At 45.3% G+C, this 24,150-nt stretch overlaps 1 protein-coding gene across 1 annotated transcript; it reads left to right on the forward strand.

The window, feature by feature from the left end:
• Positions 1-19,184: 19,184 nt before the first annotated feature.
• Positions 19,185-22,342, forward strand: LOC125556322. The gene is made up of 5 exons (XM_048719073.1): positions 19,185-19,544; positions 19,862-19,971; positions 20,410-21,321; positions 21,421-21,558; positions 21,701-22,342. The coding sequence occupies exons 1-5, from the start codon at positions 19,472-19,474 to the stop codon at positions 22,076-22,078; spliced, it is 1,611 nt and encodes a 536-aa protein (XP_048575030.1). The 5' UTR covers positions 19,185-19,471; the 3' UTR covers positions 22,079-22,342.
• The last annotated feature ends 1,808 nt before the right edge of the window (positions 22,343-24,150 follow it).

Here is a 24,150-nt window from a genome sequence, read left to right on the forward strand (position 1 = left end):
GAATGTTGCACATCGACTGTCATGTACTCCCTCCGTTCCGAATTACTTGTCGTAGGTATGGATGTATCTAGATGTATTTTAGTTTTAGATACATTCATTTCTGCGACGAGTAATTTGGAACGGAGGGAGTAGTTGCACAGTGACTACTAGATAGTTGCATCAAACGGGAAGTAAGTTGCACACACAAAAATTTCATCAAAATATAGCCATGTGGGATCTAATTTTAAAGAGCACGTCGCGAAGATTCCAACGATGAAAACGGATCTTAGTTCTGACGCGAGGATTGAAAGTTATGCCGTTTTAAATTTTTAAAACCACGAATTAAATGTACAAGAGAACAAAACGCATGCATTCTAGGTGATAGTTGTTCGGGCATTTAGTACACCGTGAAGAAAAGGATCAGGTGATTTTTTTTTCATTAGAAATAAAAGAACAATAAGAACAAACCATTTTTTGTAGATTAAGGACCAATTTTTTTTGTTTTCTGGCCAACTGCTTCAGAACGCTAGGGAGCAGCCGGCCGCTGTGTAGACGTGTCCGCTGAATAATGGGGTCCACCTCGCAAAAGAATATGGTGGCTGCTACGGATCAGTCGGCTGATAACAGCTAAACCTAAGCCGCCTGATCAGCCCTTGATTCGCGCAGGTATATTGTGATTTCAGCCGCTCGATCCCCTCATGACAGGACTACGCGAAGTACCACACCATCGCGTCCATCCCCAACCTGCCATCAGGTGTGCTGCAGATGCACCGTCCCCGAGTCAACGCGCTGCACACGTAGCTCCGGCAGAAGCTACAGCACCCTCCATTGCAGCACCAGCATTGCTCCGTTGGTCCGTTGATGCTTCATTGCCGCCGGCGAGTGCCGCGATGCAGCACCGGAAGCGCCACGTCGAGCATGAGGAGCCGCCGGTGAAGCTCCAATGCAGCATGGGAAGCGCTTCATCGGAGCACGGGGAGCCGCCGGCGAGCGCGGCAATGCAGCACAAGGAACCGCCAAGAGAGTGCTGCATCGGAGCATTGGGAGCTACAGGCGAGCACTGCGATGAAACACCGGGAACCACCGCGAGAGTGCTGCATAGGAGCATGGGGAGCCGTCGGCGAGCGCTTCATTGCAGCTCCGGCACCGGCAAAGTTGCATCGCAGCGTGAGCACGCCGACGAGGTTGCATTGCAGCATGGTGGCCGTGGTCGAGCGCCGCGTCACATCGCCGGCGGCACCGATGAGCGGTAAAAAGCTCAGTGGTTCTTCCATTGGAAGCTTCGTTGCAACGCCAGTGGGGCATGTGTCAAAACCTCCCTTGGTTCACGGCAGTGAGGGATGGTGGTCATCGTTGGGAGCGTCTCTCCATGGCGGGCGTGAAGAACGGAAAAGAGGAAGAGGAATAAATGTGTAGAGAAGACTAGCAGAGCCCGCGCGGCGACATGCCGCGCCTGTCGATCAGTCGCGGTTATGTAGACTGTAGTCCAAGCAATAGAGTAATAAATAATTCATGAAAACAACTGTCGATAGTCCATTTGCCAGATAACATTTAAATATGTACAGGAAGAATTTATGTTTTCTCGAAACAAGTTAAGGAGTTCAAGCACCAAGATATCAACATAGTGATGTATTGTGGATGTGTCATACATTGATTCAGAAGATATCTCAACTTCAAATCCAAAAGAAAGAAAGATATATAACAACTATTTCGACCTTATTCAATGGTAATTATCATGCATACTTAAAGAAAGATATAACAACTATTTTGACCTTAGTCAATGGTAAGTATCATGCATACTTATTTTGGTGCTTCTCGCCGGAAGCACTTTTGGGAGGAACACCATTCAGAAGATAATTCCGCTCTAACAGAATGAAACTTTTAACAACTAATTCGACCTTATCCAATGGTAAATGTTGTGTAGACTATTTTGGCACTTCTCACTTAGAGCACTACTATGAAAGAACAATGTATACAATAATCTGAACTGCAGTATCATGCAGAGGAACATATTACTGAAAGACTCACATGAAACCAGTAAATTAGCTAGTCCAAGTAATATACAATGAAGCTCCTCATGCATAAACATGACAGTACACGAAAAACCTGAAAATTTAATACTTAGCTACCATGGTACCAAGAATACAGGAAACACACATGTACGTGAAAAGTCAAACAAAACCAACTCATTCATGTTTTGCTGGAAATTAAGGAACCTTGGAGGATTGAGATGATGTTTCCCTGCACCCCTTGCTCTTTGCTGCATGTCGTCCCAACTTCCTCAAATCAATCCTCTGCTTGTAGATTAGAAGATCTTGGATGTGGCCACTTCCTCTCTATATACAATTCCCCCAATATATATAAGCATAATGATACAAAAGGTTCGCCAAAAAAACAAACTTTTTATGTACAATCCTCCCAATATGTAATCAAAATGATACAAAAGGTTCGCCAAAAAATCAAACAATCTGCCTATGAAGGAGCATTGTTGTTGGATGCTGGGGTGCTTTGAAGATGGTGTTTCAACTTGGACAATAAATGGCAGAATTTCCCTGACCATATTAGCGGAGTCTACCCCTTCATCATTGACCCCATACATTTCAAGTAATGCTTCTACAGGTTCAAGAGAAAGCACTGCATGTACCATCTTCTCAGGAAATTTCTCCAAGAAATGGTGATCAGATCCACTGGAAACCAACTATCAACTAAGAAATGGGACCTAGCTGTTTTGCTGACCATGGGAAGTCTGAGAACTACTCCCCGCATGGACATCGATCAGGTGTCTTATATTACCTAAAACAAAGCCCATTGATGAGGAAAGCGCTATTATTTGAAACAACAAAATGTAACCATGTAGACCAGGATACCATTGACCAACAAATGAAGACTCATCAAAGAGTGGCATGCAGAACGTAACATTAACTCAGCTATGCGTAGCGTAGTAAGATCATGGGGTATAGGTGATTGTTTCATAGGGTTTAAAGAACTTAACTGTTAATATTTCAAAATCAAACACAGTTAATATAGTTAAGACATTTTAGGTACAAAAATTACAACAATCTGAACAATTAGTAACCAAGATTGTAGACCATATGTGATTGAGTGGTAGCACAAAGCTTGCATCTTGGTTGTTCCTTCTCTCCCTTCTCTTTTTTACTATCTCACAAACATTATGAATTTTTAACATTTGCATGTAGTTTCTGAACTGGACTTCTTGCAGGTAGACCATCTCGTTGTTCGCTATTCTAGATATGTACAGCATAAGCAAAAAATCATAACAATGTACTACATTACAATGAAGTCAGATCTAAGAACCGATTTCCTGCATTACACTCTCATCAAAACAGCCGCTTCCTTCCATGATCAAAATCTCATTGCCTATAAGCATATAGTTCAGTTAGTACAGCAGCAAATGAGTTCATGCCTTCCTGGGAAACTATGATGCAAACTTGTTAGGATTGCCTTCATATGCAACTCCGCTGTTCCATTCCTCTTTGGAACTGCTAATCTAGCTCTGGTTTACATCAGATTGCACCAAGCTCTCGTGACAGTTACATAGCCTATGGGATTCTTCCAGGTTAGATCAGCAATAACTTTACGCCATGCACCCTTTGAAGGGAAGAAGACTTAACAACCTGAAATTGCAAATCTACAGTAATGTGTGATAAAAATCCATCCATCTCGTGCGATCCAGAGGGACTTCTTGTTTACAAATTTTCTCATCTTCACCCTATAATAGAGTTCTGTCACAGTTAGAAAACAATACTTTCCAAATTTTTATTTTCTAAAAAAGAAAGCAAATAGCTTCAAAGGCAGACAAAAGCAGAAAATATCCAATCGGATTGGTCACTTGGCAGTAAAAATATCGTGTCTGGTATATAGTGGGCGAAGGGGTTTTCTGACCAAGTTAAATCGACAACATGCATGGCACGAGCACCTCGGAAAATTGTTTGCATAGTTTTGATACCCTTGCTCCGGAGCATTACTTGTTCTGCTTGTAAGACGATCATTCGATCAATGACTTCATGTGCATGATTGGAGTCTATTAGGTACAACTCATACGAAATTCAAGTTCTTATACCAACTTCTTCGTAACATATTGGAGCAGAATAGAGCATTCGGAAGAGCAAATAAGTGGAATAAATAAGTAAACCACTAATGCTTACCGGTCTTGTGATGTTACTTGGTCCTCTGTGTTGGTTGGGGGATAGATCAAAGAAATGCTGGTTTTGCTGGAGCTTGAAATCCACTGAACTTACAAGTTACAACATCCAGAGAAGGCTCACCCTGCACTGACAAGATTGCCTTGTATTTATTTGTAGCCTGTGCAGGTTGAAGAAAGTTTAAATGAGGGGATAAATGGAGCGTAACATGTTCAGTATTGTATATGGAGCGGTACCAGTTCAGTATATTCTACAAGGATACACATATAAGATCCGTGAGGACAACACTTTAAGCCTACTGAAAAAAATCTTCAGCATCAAAACCATGCAAATTAATGGAATACACCAACTACCTTGGCCAACCGTATCTATTGTATAGGGCTTGCAATTATTTAAATTAAAGCCAAAAACATGTCTAAACAACGATAAGAACAACCTAATCAAGATTATCATTTTAAGGCTGTAGAACTGCAACTAAAAACAATAGGTGTATAACTTGCTGTAGAATTAATAAAAAGCATGGTAGATTAATTAGTAAGGATGGATTAAATATGGGCACAGAGCACCACAACCTCAACTGTGTGCCCAGATCAATAGAAGCAAACACGGATACACGCACCCACCATGCAGCACTGCAGCAAGCCATGCATCACACATTGAGACACGATACAACGATAACACGCAAGCCGTGCATGCATGCTATGCAGCGGCAGCCCGCGCAAACCAGAAGCATGCAACGCAGCGCACGGGGCGATAGGACGCACGACCAAGAGAGCGAGGGCGAGGCAGCCGCCATGCGAGCACTATGCTGAAGTTCACATGAAGGCAAGGCGACAGGGAGCTGGAGCGCCTCCTTGCGTCGTTTTCAACTGGGCATCGGCGGCCTGGCGTGCATGAGGTCGATAGGGCGAGCGCGAGCTAGAGCCGGATTGGATGGGCTCCAGGCGCCGACGGGTTGAGCGAGCTCGAGGTCAAGAACGATACCTTGGCCTCGGTGTCGACACGGCAAAAGCAGTCTTGGATGGGCTCTAGGTGCCGACGGGTTGGGCGAGCTCGAGGTCAAGAAGGCTGACGCCTCGACCTCAGCATCGACACGGCAGAAGCAGACCCTTCTTGGAGTCTAGAGAGCTCAGGTCGTGGGATGCGCCGGCACGGTCCTCTGCAGACTGCAGTACGCAGCTCCTCGGCGACCACAACATGTAGCATGTCCTAGTACGACAATGACCTCGGCACCACCATCGCCATCGTACACGGTGACGAAGTGTCACGGGGAGGCGGAATGAGGTCGCTAATATGGTAGAAGCGGGGGACGACGATGATGGCCTCCTCCATCTCCGGGCAACATCCGCAGAAGGACTCGAGACGCTCCTGCATGCGCCACCAGGGACCGTCGCGGTCTCGGCAACCATCGCAGACAGGACGTCGAGAGGAGAGAGGCAGCCCGACATCGGCGGAGACGACGCTGTTGCAGTCACCGGCGACGTAGCAGTAGCAGGCGCTCCCTCACGCGGACCCCTCTTCGTCCGGCCCGGCGTCCCAACAATGGCGACGTAGCAGGCATGCTATGCGGGTGCACGGCCGTCTTCGCGCGTGCGTCAACGTCCATAGCCAGCCACCACTCACGCTCGACCTGCTAGGCTGCTACCGGTGACGCCCACCTCCACCGCTGGCAACCGGAACGCCCACAGCTCGCTCGCCACGTCCAGGCCGTTCTACGTCAGTAATCTTCCCCTGCCGGCGATGACGTTGTAGGGCTCATTGCAGGCCAGCTTTTTGCAGCCGAGCACGGGCCTGTCGCGGCGATCATGGGCCTGCACTCACCAGCTGCAGCCTTGGCAAGGTTGGGAGACGGGGCTCCGTGGTGGGGCCTTCCGGCGAGGCTCTGCCGGAGGGGAGTTCTAAAAGGATGGGTGTGCAGGACGACGCCCTGGCGACCCCGACTAGACCGGACAGCAGCAGGAGTACCCATTCCTAGATCAATGAATCCAGCCACTAATTGCGAGAGGGGGCGCAACTGACTGGAAGCGGAATGGAAGGAGGAGGCATGCAAGGGCCCGTATTTATACCAGGCAACCATGAAACAGAAGACAATTTGAAAGCAGCTACCGCATGTAAAGAAGAATCAACTAGAAGAATGTATAAAAGCGGCAACCGACTATGTGCGAGGCCTGAAAAGCCTGGCCAGAACGGCAGCCGACTTCACAAAAATGCACGTGCCGCAGGAGAAGCACAAATTGGAAGCAACCAGCAACATGCAAATCGCCCACGATGACATGGGTCTGCGGCGACGGCAAGCCCTCCTGGCATAACACAAGAGCGCACACATGCAAGGCTAATTTTTTTTTAAAATAATACATTTTTTATTAATTTGTACAAATATTACATCCAAAAAATAATTTTCAAAAATAATACACCGTGGGCCCGCAGCAGGCCGAGTGGACCTAGTCGGCCCATAGCAGGCCGACTGAGATCCTATCGGCTTGCTGCTGGCCGATTGGCCTGGCCAGTAGTGGGCCGACAGGGACTAATTGGCCTGCTGTGGGCCGACCGGTGCATGCCACCATTTTTGTTCCGAACGATCCCCGGATTTTTTTTATAAACTATGACGTATTTCGTGCAACCCTTTCCCCGCAATATTTTCCCGCCATATGTCCGCGCCAACTCTTTCCCGCCACCCGTTTTCCGCCATATGTTCGCGCCAACTCTTTCCCGCCACCCGTTTCCCGCCAACTCTTTCCCGCCACCCGTTTCTCGCCATATGTTCGCGCCAACTCTTTCCCGCCACCCGTTTCCTGCCAATCGTTTCGCGCCAACTCTTTCCCGCCACCTGTTTCCCGTCATATATTCGTGCCAACTCTTTCCCGCCACCCGTATCCTGCCATATGTTCGCGCCAACTCTTTCCGGTCACCCGTTTCCCGCCAATCGTTTCCCGCCATACCGCAGTCGTTCTTTCCCGCCATTTTCTCATCCCTACCTATAAAACCCCCTTCAGACAGAGGAGGATAAGCATTCCAGTGTAGTGTAGTTGAGATGTCCCATTATCCTTTCGATCGTAGTTTTCACCCTGAGATGAGCAGGACTCTTCTGAGGCTAGCTACCGATTTCAGGATGGACAATAGGATAGTTCCATGGGACGAACTCACCGGTAGTGACACCATAATGAATGAGTTGGCTCACGAATTACGTATGTCTGGGTGGCCTGAAAGGACCTATGAGGAGGTACGTATAGAACTTCTTAGGTTGCATGCAAGGTGGAAGAAGGTAGTGGAGCCGAAGAGTGAAACTTTTAGAAGGACTGCAGAAAAGCATCCATTTTTATGGACTGAGGAGAGCGAGGACGAAGATGATATCTTCATGCCGCCGCTTCCGGGTTCTGCATCGTCAAAGAGCAAGAGTTTTGCATCGTCCAAGGGCAAGAGTACTGCATTCTTGGAAGGGCAAGAGTTCTGCATCGTCCAAGGGTAAGAGTTCTGCATCCTCGAAGGGCAAGAGTTCTGCATCGACGGAGGATGACGATGATGACTTCATGTAGTTTTTATGATGTATGTTATAAGTTTAGTCATACGTACCGTTAATTTAGATGTAGTTCTATCTAGTTGTTTATACTGTCTTGTTGTGCGAGCATTATGTTCTATCTAAATATGATGTTGTAGTTCAGATAACAGAGTACTAAAATAGAGTAGGCATATGTCTCATACATAAGTACATAGTCATTAGTCTCATACATAGAATAGACATAAGTCTCATACATAAGTAGATGGTCATGTCTCTACTGATAGATGGAAGCGTCAGTGACGACGTCTGGCCTGGCGGGGAGGCGGATCTGAAAGCGGCGACCATCCCAACCTGTTAGGTGGCCTAATGTTACGAGGAGGAATTTCAGACTCTCCCTGGTCATGCTGTGTATCCTGTGTGGGGCCTGGTGGAGGAGTCGAATACATGTTCATCCACTGGGTGTGCTGCGACATCTGAGCATGTATGTTCTCCTCGGGATGTTGATCACTCCCCCACATATCATGTGATACTGACATAGACGCATGATATCCGTAGGCTCCTGCACGATGGAACGTTTAGTCATGAAGAATGAGGTCGCCTCAATTAATATTGAAAACAATAAAAATGAAGACACTTACCTGCTGGTTGTGACGGCTGCTCTGGCTCAAACCCGAAGCTCGACGACGGGCCGTGCTGTTGTGGCTGTGGAGAAAACACGAAGCTCGACGAGGGACCGTGCTGTTGTGGCTGTGGAGAAAACACGAAGCTCGACATGGGACCATAGTGCTGTGGTTGCTGCCACGTTGAACTGTCAGGTTGGTCAGGACGGGGTGGCCTGGTTGTCGGCTGATGTGCTAGACGTGGACGTGGTTGACGTTGGTGCATGGAGTGACGCGGCTGCTGGTGCTGGTGCTGAACAACGTCGGTTCTCGGGGTGCACGTGATAGCCTCGTACACAGTCCGTATCTTGTTCTGAATTCGTTCCAAGAAGGGCTGTAGCACTGGACGGTGCTGAAGAAGAGGTCCAGACGACAGTGATCGTCCAAAGGTGGTCACGTCCTCATAGATTTCGTGTGTCAAGGTAGCCTGTAAATTTCCATGACGATTAATAATGTATGTCTCTTGCACGTCAAAGTATGTGACAACATTACTTAAAGAAAATATATCTTACCGCGTACTGCCTAGAGCCCGAAGTGTCATAGCTCGGGTACATATCCGACGGAGTAGGATCCGGTATCTCCTCTGGGTGGGAGTGTTCAACGATGCGTAACCGTGTTCCGGTCATGTAGCGCCGTAAATAGAGATTGAATTCATTGAGATCAAAATTGTGATTCTCGTGCCATAGATGTGTGTTTGTTGTCTCCCATTCTATAACATACGGCTCTAGTCTAACTAGCCAGTCAGCAGTTGTCCAGGTCATGCCCTTCCTTGTCGTCCTAAAATTGTGGTGTGTGTTCAACAATTACCTAAAGCTTCGAATAGAGTACTATGAAAGATAATGCAACATTGAAAAACTGGTTAATACCTGTGGATGTGTGCTGGCACCGGGTTCTCTATAGGGGAGGCAGCTCCAACTGCAGAAGACCAAATTGCCTCATAACCCTCTGTTGTGCCATCTCCTCGACGAAGACATCGAAGATGATCTTTGATTTTGTCATTCAGTAATCTCGGTCCCTTGTGCATAGCACAGACAGACCACCAGGGTATCTCGCTTGTATGGCTGCTTCCGTGTAGGGCTGCCAGATGACCCCGGTGTACGCATCGAACTGCTCGTTCAATACTGTGTATGCCTTCCTGGTCTGATCACTAGCAAAGTGTCTATGCAGAAAACAAAAGTTAGTAGCCGCTAGCATCGAACTATCTCTTGTGCAGAAAAAAGTTGCATTAAACTATAACACGGTGCATATCTCGCGACGTGTCCAACACAGACCGAAAGTAGGCATATCGATGCTGTCAACATCAAACATGGCGTCTATAGGCTCACGAACACGTACATCTGGTCGCCCTATAGAGAACCTCTCCCACGACCATAGTTGTAGGAATAGAGGGCATCCAACACGGGCTGGCTTTCTCGATGTAAGCTGGCAACCATTGCACATACCTCGGTATGTAGCCGCTAAGACCGCCGAACCCCAACTCCTCTGTCTGATCTGATCCGCCATCTGAGCGCTCGCTATCTCGAGTGCCACAGGGATGTAGAGCGCGCTAATAGTGGTAACATGGTTCTCTGTGAACATCACCTTGCCGAAAAGCCACATTAAGTAGGCCTCCAGGCTCCGAGTGATCTGTTCCGCAGTCAACGGCGCACGGAAGTTTTGGATCTGCATTAAGCAAAGAGAAAGTTTTAGTTAGCCGCAGTTATTTTCTTTAAAACCATATGCATGATAACTTGAAGATAAGAGGTTGAGGAAATTACCCGAAAATTGAGCAACCACTCATACTTAGGTCCGTAATGCTCCCATACCGGATCCGGAGCATCCGAAAAAACACCATAAAAACGTTGTGTAAGGGCTCGCTCCCAACCAGCCGGTGCGTCCAACGGTCCTATGGCATGACCTGCCAACGGTAGTCCGAGCAAAAGTGACACATCCTCCAGAGTAGGAGCCATCTCTCTCCATCGGAAGTGAAACGTGTGGGTCTCTGGCCTCCAACGGTCCACTAAGCAGCTCAGCAAGGACCCGTCGATGGCGATGCGTCTCTCACCCGGGATAGACTCAACCAGACGCGCGAAAGGTAAAAGGCCGGTCCATTTCAACCTTCATCAGAGAACATTTCAGTTAGTGTCTCCCATTAATATGCATGTCAGTGTGCAAATTAATAAAGCATGTACCGCTGAAGCCATCCTGGGTGTATCATCCAGTTTTCCTTAGGAGTGCGAGTGACCAGAGGCTCAAGCTTGCGCTCATACCATATCGCACCACGATGACCCCTATTAATGTCCCCATTCAGCAACCACATTCCCGACATTCCTGCACATAAAAAATCAGAACATAGTGCCACACTTAATAAAAATTCAGAACATAGCGCCACACTAAATACAAATTCATAACATAGTGTCACACTTTATAAAAATTCAGAACATGGTGCCACACTTAATACAAATTCAGAACATAGTGCGCCACTTAATAAAAACTCAGAACATAGTACCACACTTAATACAAATTCAGAACATAGTGCCACACTTAATACAAATTCAGAACATAGTGCAACACTTAATACAAATTCAGAACATACTACTACTAGCTTAGCTTCTTCCTCTCGCCCTTACTCCTCTACTGCCTCTACCTCCTCTTCTTCCCCGGTTGCCTCGTCCACGCCCAGTGACGAAAGTGGGACAATTAGTGTCCCTATGGCCAAATTCATTGCATAGAATGCATTGCCTAGTTGGACCTCCTGCTTCAGATTCATCCATATCATTCCAGATGCGCTGACACTGCCCGTCTACCTCTACTTGTACGCATATGCTCTGGGTTTGGAATGTAACATCTTTCAGCGGGGTTGACGTTGTTGAAATTACCCATTGATCAAAAACCCATTAGCTCACCTGTCCAGGTATTGAGGACAGACTCTTTCAGAAAAAAATGGAGACACAAACGATATTGCGTCCATTCCAAGCTGCCCGCAAGCAGCAAGTACATGTGAGCAAGGTAGGTGAAGCAATTTCGGTTTGTTGCATGTGCACTCACACGTTGGCCAGGCTTGATTACCAATTTTCACATCATGCGTCCTCAACTCATTTGCACATCCGAATTTGTTGTTGGCTAAGCGGACATCAAACCTTCTTTCTTGATTACCGATGGCGACTACAGTGTGTGACCTAGCTTTTTGCATCTTGTTGTCCATGTACTTCGTGACTCTTTCACAGTATTGTGTATTCGGGTTGTTGAAGATATGCTGCTCTGCTTTTTGACGTCTATCTCCGATATACTTGACGGTGCCATAGAAAATACCCTCAACGATGGCTGTAAGTGGCAATGCTCGGTTTCCTCTGAGGACAAAGTTGTAAGTTTCCACGAGGTTCGTTGTCATGACACCGTACCTTGCTCCATGTGTGTCATGTAGCAAAGACCACCTCTCCAGAGGCTCATGCTCTATCCACTGCTCGAAGGTTTTAATCGACCTCCCAAGCCTTCTCCTAGTACCAGGTGGGTCAAAGCCTGGCAGGTCACATAGCCCAACAGGCTCCTCCTCCATGGCCGATGTTCCTATTGCCAACTGTGCAGCTACTGCTTCAACATGTGCCCTCACCGCTGCATCTCTTGCAGCTTTCCTGTCCCTCACGTGTCTCCGCGTGCACACATTAAGTATGTCGCGTATCAAATTGTACTTCCATAACTGGTTCTGCTTGCAGAGTTTTTTGAACAGATTCACCAGGTTCTTATTTCTAAACTGCGAGAAGAAATTAGCCCCCAAATGGCGCATGCACCAACGGCTCTGCAAGTCCTGCCATGGAACTTGTTCCTCAGGGCCTGAGTTTGTCAGTGTCCTTATCGCACTGAGTATACTTGCATGCCGGACATGAAGGATGCACACATTGGGCTTCTCCTTCACAACTGATATTTTCAACTGCCTGAAGAACCATGTCCAACTTTCAATGTTCTCACTCTCCACAAAAGCAAATGCGAGTGGGACGACTTGATTTTGGCCGTCTTGACTGTCAGGATCTGACCCTTGTACTTGCCTGTGAGAAAAGTACCATCAACACATATCACCGGTCGGCAATGCCTGAAAGCTTCGATGCATACACCGAAAGAGAAGAAGAGACGATGCAGCACCCTCACAGTTGGGAACTCTGGCATGAACATGTCTTGGATATCGATATAGGTGCCTGGATTCCGCTGCTGCAGGGTTTGGAGGAGCTGGACAACAGAGTCATATGCATCAAAATAATAACCAAATCTCCTCTCAAGCGCCGCATGCTTAGCCCTCCAAGCCTTGCCATAAGAAATTATGTACTTGAACCTGGCGAAGACTTTTGTCTGGACTGCCTTCACTTCCATAGCTTTGCCCTGCACTATCTCATCGTAAAACAACCGAGCAATAAGCCTCGATGAAAGGTTGGCATGATCCTGAGGGATGCAGGGAATAAGACAACTGTGATTAACTAAGTCACTTATCACCCAACTTGTGCCATACTTAGGGAGAAAGCCGTGCACTCTGGCGGGACAATCTGCGTTCTTGCATACCATTATCAGGAATTTCTGACTGGACACCTGAGCTGTGAAAACCCTTTGCGTGGACATTGCCCAGTTAATTATTGCATCTTTCAGGGCTAGCTTGTTCGGATACATAGCACCCGTCACAATATTGTTCTGGTGATATTGCCAGGCTGAATCATGTCCATCATTCACGGTCATTGCAGATGAGAAGTCATGATTCCACGATGCAGGATTCGGGACCTCCTCTGCATTTTCTTCTTCATTTGACTCGTCAGAATCATCGGCATGACCCCTTTCAACATCGGTGTCTTCTTCTTCCATCTGATCCTACATGTGCCCATCTACCTCATCGGTGTCCACCTCGCCATTGTAATCACCATCGGCATTTCCTCCTTCTACCTGACTACTCTGCCCATGGTTCATAACCATAAGCATTTCCTCCTTCTACCTGACTGCTCTGTCCTTGTTCGTAACCATCATCTCTAGCATTTGACATAGATAACTGCCTCCCTACACTGCTATGACCAGGATCGTAGCCACCCTCGCCTTCATGTGCAGTGACCTCCTTCACGACGGGAAGCACTAAAGCAACAGGATTGCATCCCCTTCGTTCACAACCTTGTAACCACCGCACCCATTCGGAGTCTCGCTCTATCGGCCTCAAATAAAAGTAAATTATTGAACTTGACAGTGTCCACAATGCATGAACACCGACGGTGTGTGTTTCAGTATCAAGACCTAAACTTGCCGCAATCCATTCTTTCAACTGACTGACAGACCATGTTTGAGGTGCGCTCATTGGCACATCTATGTGAGTAAATTCACTCGGATCTGCTCCCATCTCAGTTGTTTGGACAGTACCAGGACCATAGCAAAATCTGAAGCTCACTTCATCGGACATCTCGGCTCACCTATTTTTTTTCAACAACGAAATACAAGTATTAAGCAACAACTTAATATACCCCCACTAACAAATATTAGACATGTCTATATATTAGCTAGCTATATATTACAGAATATTAACGGAGCAACTAATACTACCGGAGCAACTACAAATTTTTACACAACTAATTAGTTAACATCTAAATATATTTACGTATACTACCGGAGCAACTAACAATAATCACACACCTAATTTATTCACATCGAAACATATTAACAAATACTACCGGAGCACCTACGAAAAATAAAATGTTGGTTGAAATATACCCTTGAAGCGTGCGTGCGAACGACGAACGACGGCCTTCAATCACCGGAATCGGAGCGGGAAACTCCACCAAACTGCCGGAGCTTCACCTCCACCGCCTCCACCACACTGCCCCAACTTCTCCACCACCACCTCCACCTCCACCGCCGCAACAAGCTCCACCAATGAGCTGGAAAAAAACTCCACCTAAATGCTCACCACGACCGCCATGAGCTACCCCATCAGTAGATCGAGGTCTCTTTTGGTTGCCCTAACTGAGTAGAATCCATTCACGGTGCCAAATCCACAAATAAATGGTTCATTTAGGTGTAGAAATTGGGGGCATTTTGGTGTACGGAGAGGAGAAGGAAAGAACAGAAGAAGAACGCTCGCGTGGGAGGAGGAAGAAGACGCAGGGAGCCGGCCTTGCCGCGCGAGGTGGGTCCACACCCTGTCGGCCCGCAGCTGGCCGATCGGCCCGCGGTAAGCTGACAGGGGCTCTCCTCGTGACCGCCGCGCCGACAGCTCCCTCTCTCCCCCCTCGTGACGTGGCCTACCCAATCCGCGCGCGACACGTCGCAGGCTGGCCAGCTATCGGCCTGCTACTGGCTGAGTGCACCCAGTCGGCCTGCTGTGGGCTGACTAGGCCCAATCGGTCCGCAGCGGGCTGACGGTGTATTATTTCTAAAATTCTTTTTTTAAGCGTAATATTTGTGCAAATTAATAAAAAAAATTGTATTATTTAAAAAAAATAGCCACATGCAAGTGAGAACAAACGCAAAAGGACAAAACACATTGGAAGAGGAATAAACAAACCAGCCGACAGGAGAGAAACATGACAACCAGGCAAAGAACGGGAAGAAGGACGTAAACAACGGGACTGTCTATTTAACAGTCGACTGAAAATCAATTCGATTTCAGTCAAATTTTCGAGCCAATCAAATTGTTGCGGTTGTACGTACGCTAACGGATCTCTCATTCAATTGTTTTCCCTGACCCGATACCAAAAAAGACCGAAAAGCTAGGACAGACTCAATACGCCCAAAAAAACACCTGACAAACACGACACATGAGAACACTTGAAAAAATAGGTCCCAAAAGTTCACTGATACTGTATACAACACCCAGACGAAAAAAACATAGGTACCGGCGTGAAAACGCGTCACTTCTCCATCAACTTGTAGTACAGTCACAGTGTTAAAAACAGTAGAATCTACAGTTTAAATAGTGTTTCCATACAGTGTAATTACAACACAATGGCAGTGTAAATCTGACAATGAACTACAGAATTTAGAGAAGAGTTACAGTGCTATTAAGGTAAATTTCTTTACAGTGTAATTTACAGTAGACTTACACCAAAATTACACTGCAAATACAATATTTACTATGAAGATTACAGTGTAATTTAGAGTAGAGTTACAGTGTAATTACAGTAGATATCTTTACAATGTCATTTACAGTAGATTTACACCAAAATTACAGTGCAAATACAGTGTTTACTGTGAAGATTTACAGTGTAATTTAGAATAGAGTTACAGTGTAATTACAATAGATTTTCTACACTGAAGTTTACCCAAAATTACAGTGTAAATAGTGAAAGATTTACAGTGTAAATTGCAGTAGAAACATGTGTAAATCAATTGAATTACACCAGTATATTTACAGTTTTACAGTGGAGTTTACACTGTAAATCTGCAATTGAATTACAGTAGTAAGATATGCAGTCTTTACAGTTGAAACACTCTGACCGTAAATTGCTCACAGTAAGAGAGTGCTAGATGGACAAACCCCGAAACCTATCTAGAAAAATGATGTTACCTAACGGATGATACATTGTCCTATGTTACCGTAAATTGTCCTATGTTTCCTTTCCAAAATGTGCACGTATACGGAGCAACGGATGATACATAGCTAAGGTTATCACTAGAAAATGAAGAAAATGCATTTCTGAATGTAGGCCCACATTCATTCACACAACTCCTACATTCAAAGGTAATATATAAGGTAAAGAAAAGAACAAACACCAAGAGGTAGAGAACTGAAAACATTGTAGCGGTTACATACTCTAAATGTACTCTTTATTGTTATCCTTCTAACTGGCACATACAACATCACTGGATTCAGATATGGAGCAGGCCAAAGAAATTGAACAAGGAAATTTAGTTACAAAGAAGTTCGAAATCAGTAGCAATCGATTTGACAAGCCGAATACTGTAAGAGGGACCTCTGTTTTAGCAAACTTAAGGAGGCACTCCATTCCATATCTCTGAACAACATCCCTGTACCTAGGGCGCAAGCATTGACAACAGTAGTGAAAACCTGCCAGAATATCTACTAGATACAATAATCAGGGGGGAGGGGGATTGAGAGGGTAGCTTACCACAATACGTTCTCCGACAGATGAAATCTTTCTCTTTAAGCATCTTACTCTGTTAAAAACATACAAAGGGAGAAAAAAACATTCAATTAACCAGAGAGAAGAGAGAAATCAAACAAGAGTGATAAGCAACATTAAAATTCACACACATGATTCATGTAGATGTGAAACAGAGCTTTGTTAATATTTCCATCAGTCTTAGATAGGTCCCGAGCATAAAAAGGGTATAGTTAGGAGTAAGTAATCTGGTACTATATGGTTCATGTAAAGCAAAAAGAGCAAAATAAAGGACAAAAAGTAATACCAATGCTGCATCAATTATTCATTATCAGCAAAGTCCTTAGGCATGAACGGTTTGTCAAACGAATCTGCAGTGTCAAAAAATGATTCGACAGGGCCACCCTGTTCCTAAACCTTGCGGAGTCTACCAATTTCTTAAAATTAAGCCTATAAACAGATTACATGATAAAATAAAAGAATAGAAAATAGAAATTAGGAAAGTCAGAAAGTGCTACACCGAAACTATTAAACAGTTGAACACCACTTAAAGGAACTGAAAATGCAAGACTTACGTTTAAATTATAGTAAAAAATATAATACCGTAGTGTAAGTTTCTGTGTGCTATCACTGTAACTATTTGCATATGTTATAATTTAAATTACATTAACCCAGAATTGATATTACAGTGAATCAAAATAGAAAATTACATGAACTCAACTGCTCACTGTAATCAGGGCAATTACATTGAAGAACTGAAACAAAATACATACATTACTTACACTATAATACTGATCCAACTTACACTATAAAATCCAGGCAAATTACACTGAAAGAATATGGGAAACTACACTGTAATACTGGTCCAAATTACACTGGAGGGGCATTACACACCAAATAAGGCTGGATGTAGAATTACAGTCAAAAACTGAGGAGATTACACTATAATACTGATGCAAATTACAGAGTAATCAAAAAAGGGCATGAATTACAGTGCAAATGCTGATACAATTTACACCCAAAAACTGTGGGATTTACACTATAAATACTGACGCAAATTAACATAACACAATTGGCGCATTAGACTGTAATTTAGAGATTCAGATAACAGTACAGTGAAATTCAGAAAATATTAGAGATACATTAGACTGTAATTCTAGCGCATTACAGTGTACTTCAAAGATAATTTGCGTAATAATAACTTGGTGGATTAAAGTGAAATAAAGACACACATTACAGAGTAATTTGAGAGATACATCATAACACAACTGGGGGCATTGCAGTGAAATTCAGAGACACAATATAGACTAAAGAAACAAAAGTTGAACTAGTTGAACTACATTGTAGATCAGAGTTACAAATACAGAGTAAATTCAAAGCTAATCCAATGCTACTGGACCAATGCTACTAACACACCAATGCCAGCTGTAAATTCAGAGCTAGTCCAATGCTACTGGACCAAACAATCAACAAGAAAAAAGAATCCTCATGCAATGAACACTGAAACTATGGCAAAAACACTGAAAAGCATGAGGTTGCAGTGAAGCTACACAGGACGAGGTACAATGAAGCTATAGGGGCAGCTAATTGGGTTAAAAATCGCACAGCAAAACTGCATACAATACTAGGTAAATCTCAGCGTAACATACACTCCTATTATGGGGGAACACTGAAAAAACAAGCATAAAATTCAGGTAGGTACAGAGAAGGGAACGTCCAAACAGAAAAATTCAGTAACCAGCGGGATAAAACAACGGCGTGGAACAAAAACATGAGTAAAATTAGGGGCTACAACTACAACTACAACCCAATACAGAACAACCAGAACTCGATCTTCAGAAGTCAAGCCACGGGATCCACCCCTGAAAACTAACGCCTATACGCCTACCTACACATCAACAGCAGAGAACTTACGTCTACGCGTACATCCACATCAACAGTAGAACACTGCCCAGGGAAATGGCCTATGAAATTCAAACCGGGCGGGATTTGGCCTACATCCGCAACAAAAAACACAAGACCACGGCATGGAGGACTATGGCACGCTGCAAGCTCCTACAAAAAACTCAGACGCACAGGCTGAAGACTATGGCGCGCTGCAAACGGGCTGAAGCAGAAAACCGCGCCCGATGAGAAAAAACAAGCCCGAAAACCAGCACAAAGCCAACAGGACCGAGCGTGAATCTCAGCGAGCGGCCAACAATTTGAATGAAAGCAAATTGAAAATCAGTCAGCTGAAAAATAGCAAATCCGTAAACAAATCAACCTCTGGATGCGAACCATGCATGGAAACCAATAGGAAGTGCCGGCCATGCATGCCCATGCAGCCAATGTCAAAGTGAATTAGAATTCTCAGCGTTAATAGCTAGTTGCACACAAATGTGTACCCCTCCAAAGCCCCTACTAAAGCATGTGTCATATTCCGATTGGCTGCGAATCAACCTGTGGTTGAATTGGTTAGGTGGACAGTGGTATCCCCAACCCACCAGGGTTCAAATCCTGGTGCTCGCATTAATTCTGGATTTATTTCAGGATTTTCGGCGATGCGCTTTCAGTGGGAGGAGACATTTCGGTTGACGACGAGGCGCCTACAGTGACTTCGTAAATCTCAAGATGATATGCCGGCTCAGTCTCTTGGAGGTGCTCATAGGGATAGGGTGTGCGTGTGTGCGTTCATAGGGATGAGTGTATGCGCGTGTATATGAGCGCTTGTGTTTGTACAGATGCTCAAAAAAAAATATTCCGATTCGCTAACTTTTCATTGATAAGCACGTGTCGAGAGGAGGAGGTGGTTTACAGGAGGAAGGGATCAGCCGGTTGATTTACAGAGTTTTCCAAAGAATATACGGTGTGTGTGCGGTGGTGGAGTCCCGTCCCGTCAGTCGGGCTTCCCCCGGTGTCTTGTTTCGTTAGGCTGCCCCTCCGCGGCCGGTGCCGACGCGATCGATCCCCCTTCCGCCTCGCCTTCTTTCTTGGATCCGAATTCAGATAAAGCTCTCCCTGCTGCCTCAAAACTGAAAATAATAGATAGAGCAGCCGACCTGGAGAGAGAGAAAGAAAGAGAATCGCTCCGCCTGATCTGTGCTCTCGAGCCTGGCGTCGTCGCACCGTACCATGGGGCTGCCGGCACTCAATCGGCTCATGTCTATGCAGCGCGATCGGCGTCGCCGGCCAACTCAAGGCCGCAGTAAGCCGCCCGACTCTCACCTCCCTAGCTCGGCCGTTCTGTTTATTCATCTCTGCCATGTGTTGTGTCTTCATGTCCTGATGACATCTAGTTCAGCACGTTTCTTTTAGCATCAACAGCCTATAACCAAGCTCTATTTTTCTTTGTTTGCCATTAATAATCTGTAATCTGTTCAATGTCTTACCAAGAGGGCTGGGCGGCGGTCGATCTGTACAAAATTTATTGTATCTGCCGTTTACAGTTTCTTTTCCCCGAAGAATAAAAGAGCAATATACCTGTAATTTTATTGTGTCTAACCAATGCATCGTGTATCGCAGATGGACTGGTGACTTCATCCCTGGCTAAAAGGAAGGACTCACCCTGCATACATGATGAAAATTCTCGACTTGATAAAAAATCGAGATATTCAGGACCACCCCTTCTAGAGGTTCGCCATAAGAATGCTGATAATTAGCAACTTACTTATATTGCAAGTAAAATATCACTGTGACGGTTCTAGCTGCGCAAATTGGTGGATCAATACTAGCTAAATAAAATTATCTCTTCATAAGGACTAGACTTCCTACTTTCCTAGCTATAGCTATCCCCGTACTAGTTGCTTCAACTTCTTCCCGTGTGATTGTGCTACCTCTGTGCTTTTGTTGGCTTCGTAGTCCACTGCGGTGCATATGTTCGTGTTTTTCACCGTAGCTGCTAAAGCTGTTGGATTCGTTTACATGGTCTTGTGCACATTTGAATGCTCAGATATAACTACCTTATTGTTAGTGTTATTACAAACGATCCTATTTTTCCTTTCCAAAATTGAAGCAACTGTTCGCCTTTACAATCCCTAAGTTGATCTTTTCACCAATGCTTGTTCATGCAGGACATTTGGCATCATATACATTCTCTGCTTCCTCTGCGAGATGCTGCACGTGTTGCCTGCGTGTCTCATTCATTTAGAAGTTCTTGGAGTTGTTTTCCCAATCTCAGCTTAACTAGGGAAACACTGGGTTTGGATAACGGGGTGGATGGATTGTCATGTCCATGTGAAGTAGCGATGGATCTTGCAAGGAAAACCGACCATATTCTAAAAAACCACTCAGGCATTGGCGTTAAGGCACTCAAGCTTGAAATATGTGATTTCCCCTTTTTCAACACCTCCTGTGATCTCGATCGTTGGCTTCATATTGCTGTCAAACCAGGGATTGAGGAACTTAACCTCCGGCTTATTGAATCTCGTGCATCTCTTTGTCGAGAAAAATCTCATGCGGCTCTTTGTCGAAAGATATCTCAAAAATCACATGTAACTGTGTACAACTTTCCATGCTCACTTTTAGATGGGAGTGGCAAGTCGATCCAGCAGCTTTATCTCAACAACTGTGCCCTCCGTCCCACGGTTGCACTTGGCCGCTTAAGAAGCCTGACTAGTCTAAATTTTTTTTTTGTGCGTATTACAGAAAATGAGTTAAGGTGCCTTTTTTCCAGTTCAATTGCTTTGGAGAAACTGACACTCAGGTCCTGCGATGAATTATTTTTCCTGGAGATACCTAGCCTGTTGCAGCGGCTTAGCCACCTGGTTGTCGAGGAGTGTACAAATCTGGAAGTGATAAAGAGCAAAGCCCCTCATCTGTACAGTTTTGGATATCGTGGTACCCTAGTACGACTATCTCTTGGTGATTCATTGCAAAACCTATACATTGATGCTTCAGATCAGGACGTTGTTCATCATGCTTGTGCCGATCTTCTGCACGTGGTGCCAAATCTTGAAGCTCTTGAAATATCTTCATATTATCCGGTATATTCTTATAGTTTGGATTATTAGACACCAGAACTACGCAACAAGCAGTAACCTGTACTTTACTGGGATAATTAATCTAAATCATTTTTTATGCAGATGGATACACTGGTGGTACCTGGCAAATTTCTCCACCTCCAACGACTATGTATTGGGTTTTTTACCCCAGACTATGACTATTTGTCTCTGGTTTCTTTACTCGATGCGTGTCCTTCCTTGGAGACTTTTGTATTGTCCGTAAGTCTACAGAGTGTAGTAGAAGTTGTACATACACCCCTAGCAAAACTATGTGCAGTTTTACTAAGTTATATAGCATTAATACAAGTATATGTTTTGTCTTTTCACTGTTGTTATTGACATTGCCATCTATCCAATGTAGGTAGAGCCAGATCGCGTGAGGAAAGAATCAGTTTTAGGAAATTCTTCTCATAATCTAATCCAGATGCCAGGCCACATGCATAGGAACATAAAGGATGTGCATATCATTGGCTTCTGTTATGCAAACAGCATGGTTGAGCTAACATGCCATATACTTGAGAATGTGAAGTCGCTTGAGTACCTTACACTGAGCATCTCTGGGGATGATGAAATTTTGTGTTCTAAAAGTGAAAATGGTATATGCCTTCGAATGAACAAGTATATGAGGATGGAAGCCCGCAAAGCACTCTTGGCCGTGGAAAGACACATTTTGGGGAAAGTTCCATCTACCGTAGAGTTAGAAGTTGTGAAGCCTTGCAGCCGGTGCAATACTCTTTAAAATTTAGGCCAGGAATAAGGTGCTCTTCCCGTCTTTTAACCCAGGTGCATGTTTTGCCATTGTAATTTCTCTTTCTTGCACCTTGTGTGTGCGTGCGCGCGTGATTCTACACGGCCAGAATAAGTGGTATTTGCATCATTTCTTTTGTTCTTGTTCTGATCGATTAGGCTTGTATTTTAAGTGGGCTGTACCTATTGAACTAGTTGACTAGTGATTATAGTTGGGTACAAAAGCTGTGAGGTATCATGGTCAAACAAAAAGGAAAATATTTTTTTGTTCGAAGTAGGAATCTCATCACATGATGCACACATTTATTTTATTAAACAAAATTTAGTGGCGTTGGTGTTTATATATTTATAAAGAGATTACATGTACAACTACAAGTCATATATGAAGCTACATACAAGTCTAATACCCTCCCTCAATTTCAACCGTCTTCCGCAAGTTGAGATTGCGCCGACAATTTTTAAACAAGGGTAATGGCAACGGCTTGGTGATGATGTCCGCAAGCTGATTTTTAGAAGAGATAAACTTGATCTGAAATACTAGATTGGACGAAAGGTGTGTAGCACCAATGTTATCACATCAAAGAACCGATGGTTGTCGTTGAGGTACTCGTAACTCACGAAGCAAAGACTATACCGAAATAAGTTCTACAGTTGCATTTGCTACTTGCTTGAGAGCACTCCAGGCGATCAGGTTGGGGCCGAAAGAGACCGCATACCCCCCCCCCCCCCCCCTCTTGGATCGCGGATCATCAGGATTTCCTGCTTAGTCTGCATCTGAAAAAGGCTGAAAGAACAGCAAAGGGAGCAGGCCGAAGATGTTGTGAGGCGAACATAATGAAGAGTTCGCTTCACGGCTGACCGATGTGAATCCCGAGGTGCATGTAGGTGCAAACATATTTTTGGGCAAAAATCACTGTTCTGACTTGTGGTCGAAATCAATTCACAAACTGAACTGTTGGCGAAATTTTTCCGCTCCACTGACCCCTTCGTATAGAGCCCGACAGCCGGACGCCACACTATAATGTGCAACGCCTAACTGACAGACTGGAATGCGACGCTGCCAGACTAAAGTTGCTAAGTCAGTGTGTAACGCCTGAGAGTTAACGCCTAATGTGTAGGCGTTGCACTAGTGGCTTCACCATTTGCAACTACAAGATGAAGCGGCCACTAGTGCAATGCCTAGCGTCTAGGCGTTGCATGCTGACTTAGCAATTTTCAGTCAGTCTGGGGTGCGACGCTGGCCAAATGTGTAGCGCATGTCAGTCAGGCACTGCACAGTTTAGTGTGGCGCCTGGCTGTCGGGCGTTACATGAAAGGGTCAGTGGGGCGAAATTTTTTCACCAACAAAGTTTGTTAATTGATTTCGACCGCAGGTCATATTTGTCGTTTTTGCCCATTTTTTTGTCACATGTGCTGGGTGGTGGGCCCATCATGTCAGGGCTGCTGAGTGCTGACATATTTTTTGTCATTAAAAACCAAATTGTTTCTACGTCTATCCCTACACGCAGATCCAATCGCACCATGAGGTATCACGGGAGGGACCCTAGCACTGCATATTTTCCCGGCCGTCTCCTATGTAGTTGTGAACAGGGGCATCCCGTAGAATATTTTCCCTACCGTGCACGGTAGAGGAGCCTGTCACTGGGCCTAATTTGGTAACCCAGGGATCCCCCTGGGATCCTGGCCCCTTCCGGCCTCGTTTGGTTGTCCGGAATCCCGTGAGGATCCCCGTCGAAAACCAGGGCGCACGACCCGCGGGGCACATTAGGCCCGGGTAAGCCCACGACCCATTTGGCTGCTCCCTGACCACGGGTTTTCGTCCCTGATCTGACCCATTTCCACGAGGGAATAATCCACGCCTCGGGGGATCGGGGAGAAAACCCTCAATACGACGGTGCACCGCCTCTCGATTTCCTTTCCTAGCTACCGAGAGTAGCACCTCCACGGCTCCACCACCTTCAGTGATGGTCAGTCAAAGTGCCTTCCCCGGTCCTCGCCTCCTGTATTGGGTGTTGCCAAACTAGCACGGGGATAGGGCTGAATCTGCCCCGTGGTGGGAGAGGA

The sequence above is a fragment of the Triticum urartu genome, chromosome 5 (genome assembly GCF_003073215.2).
Source record: "Triticum urartu cultivar G1812 chromosome 5, Tu2.1, whole genome shotgun sequence".
Taxonomy (NCBI): domain Eukaryota; kingdom Viridiplantae; phylum Streptophyta; class Magnoliopsida; order Poales; family Poaceae; genus Triticum; species Triticum urartu.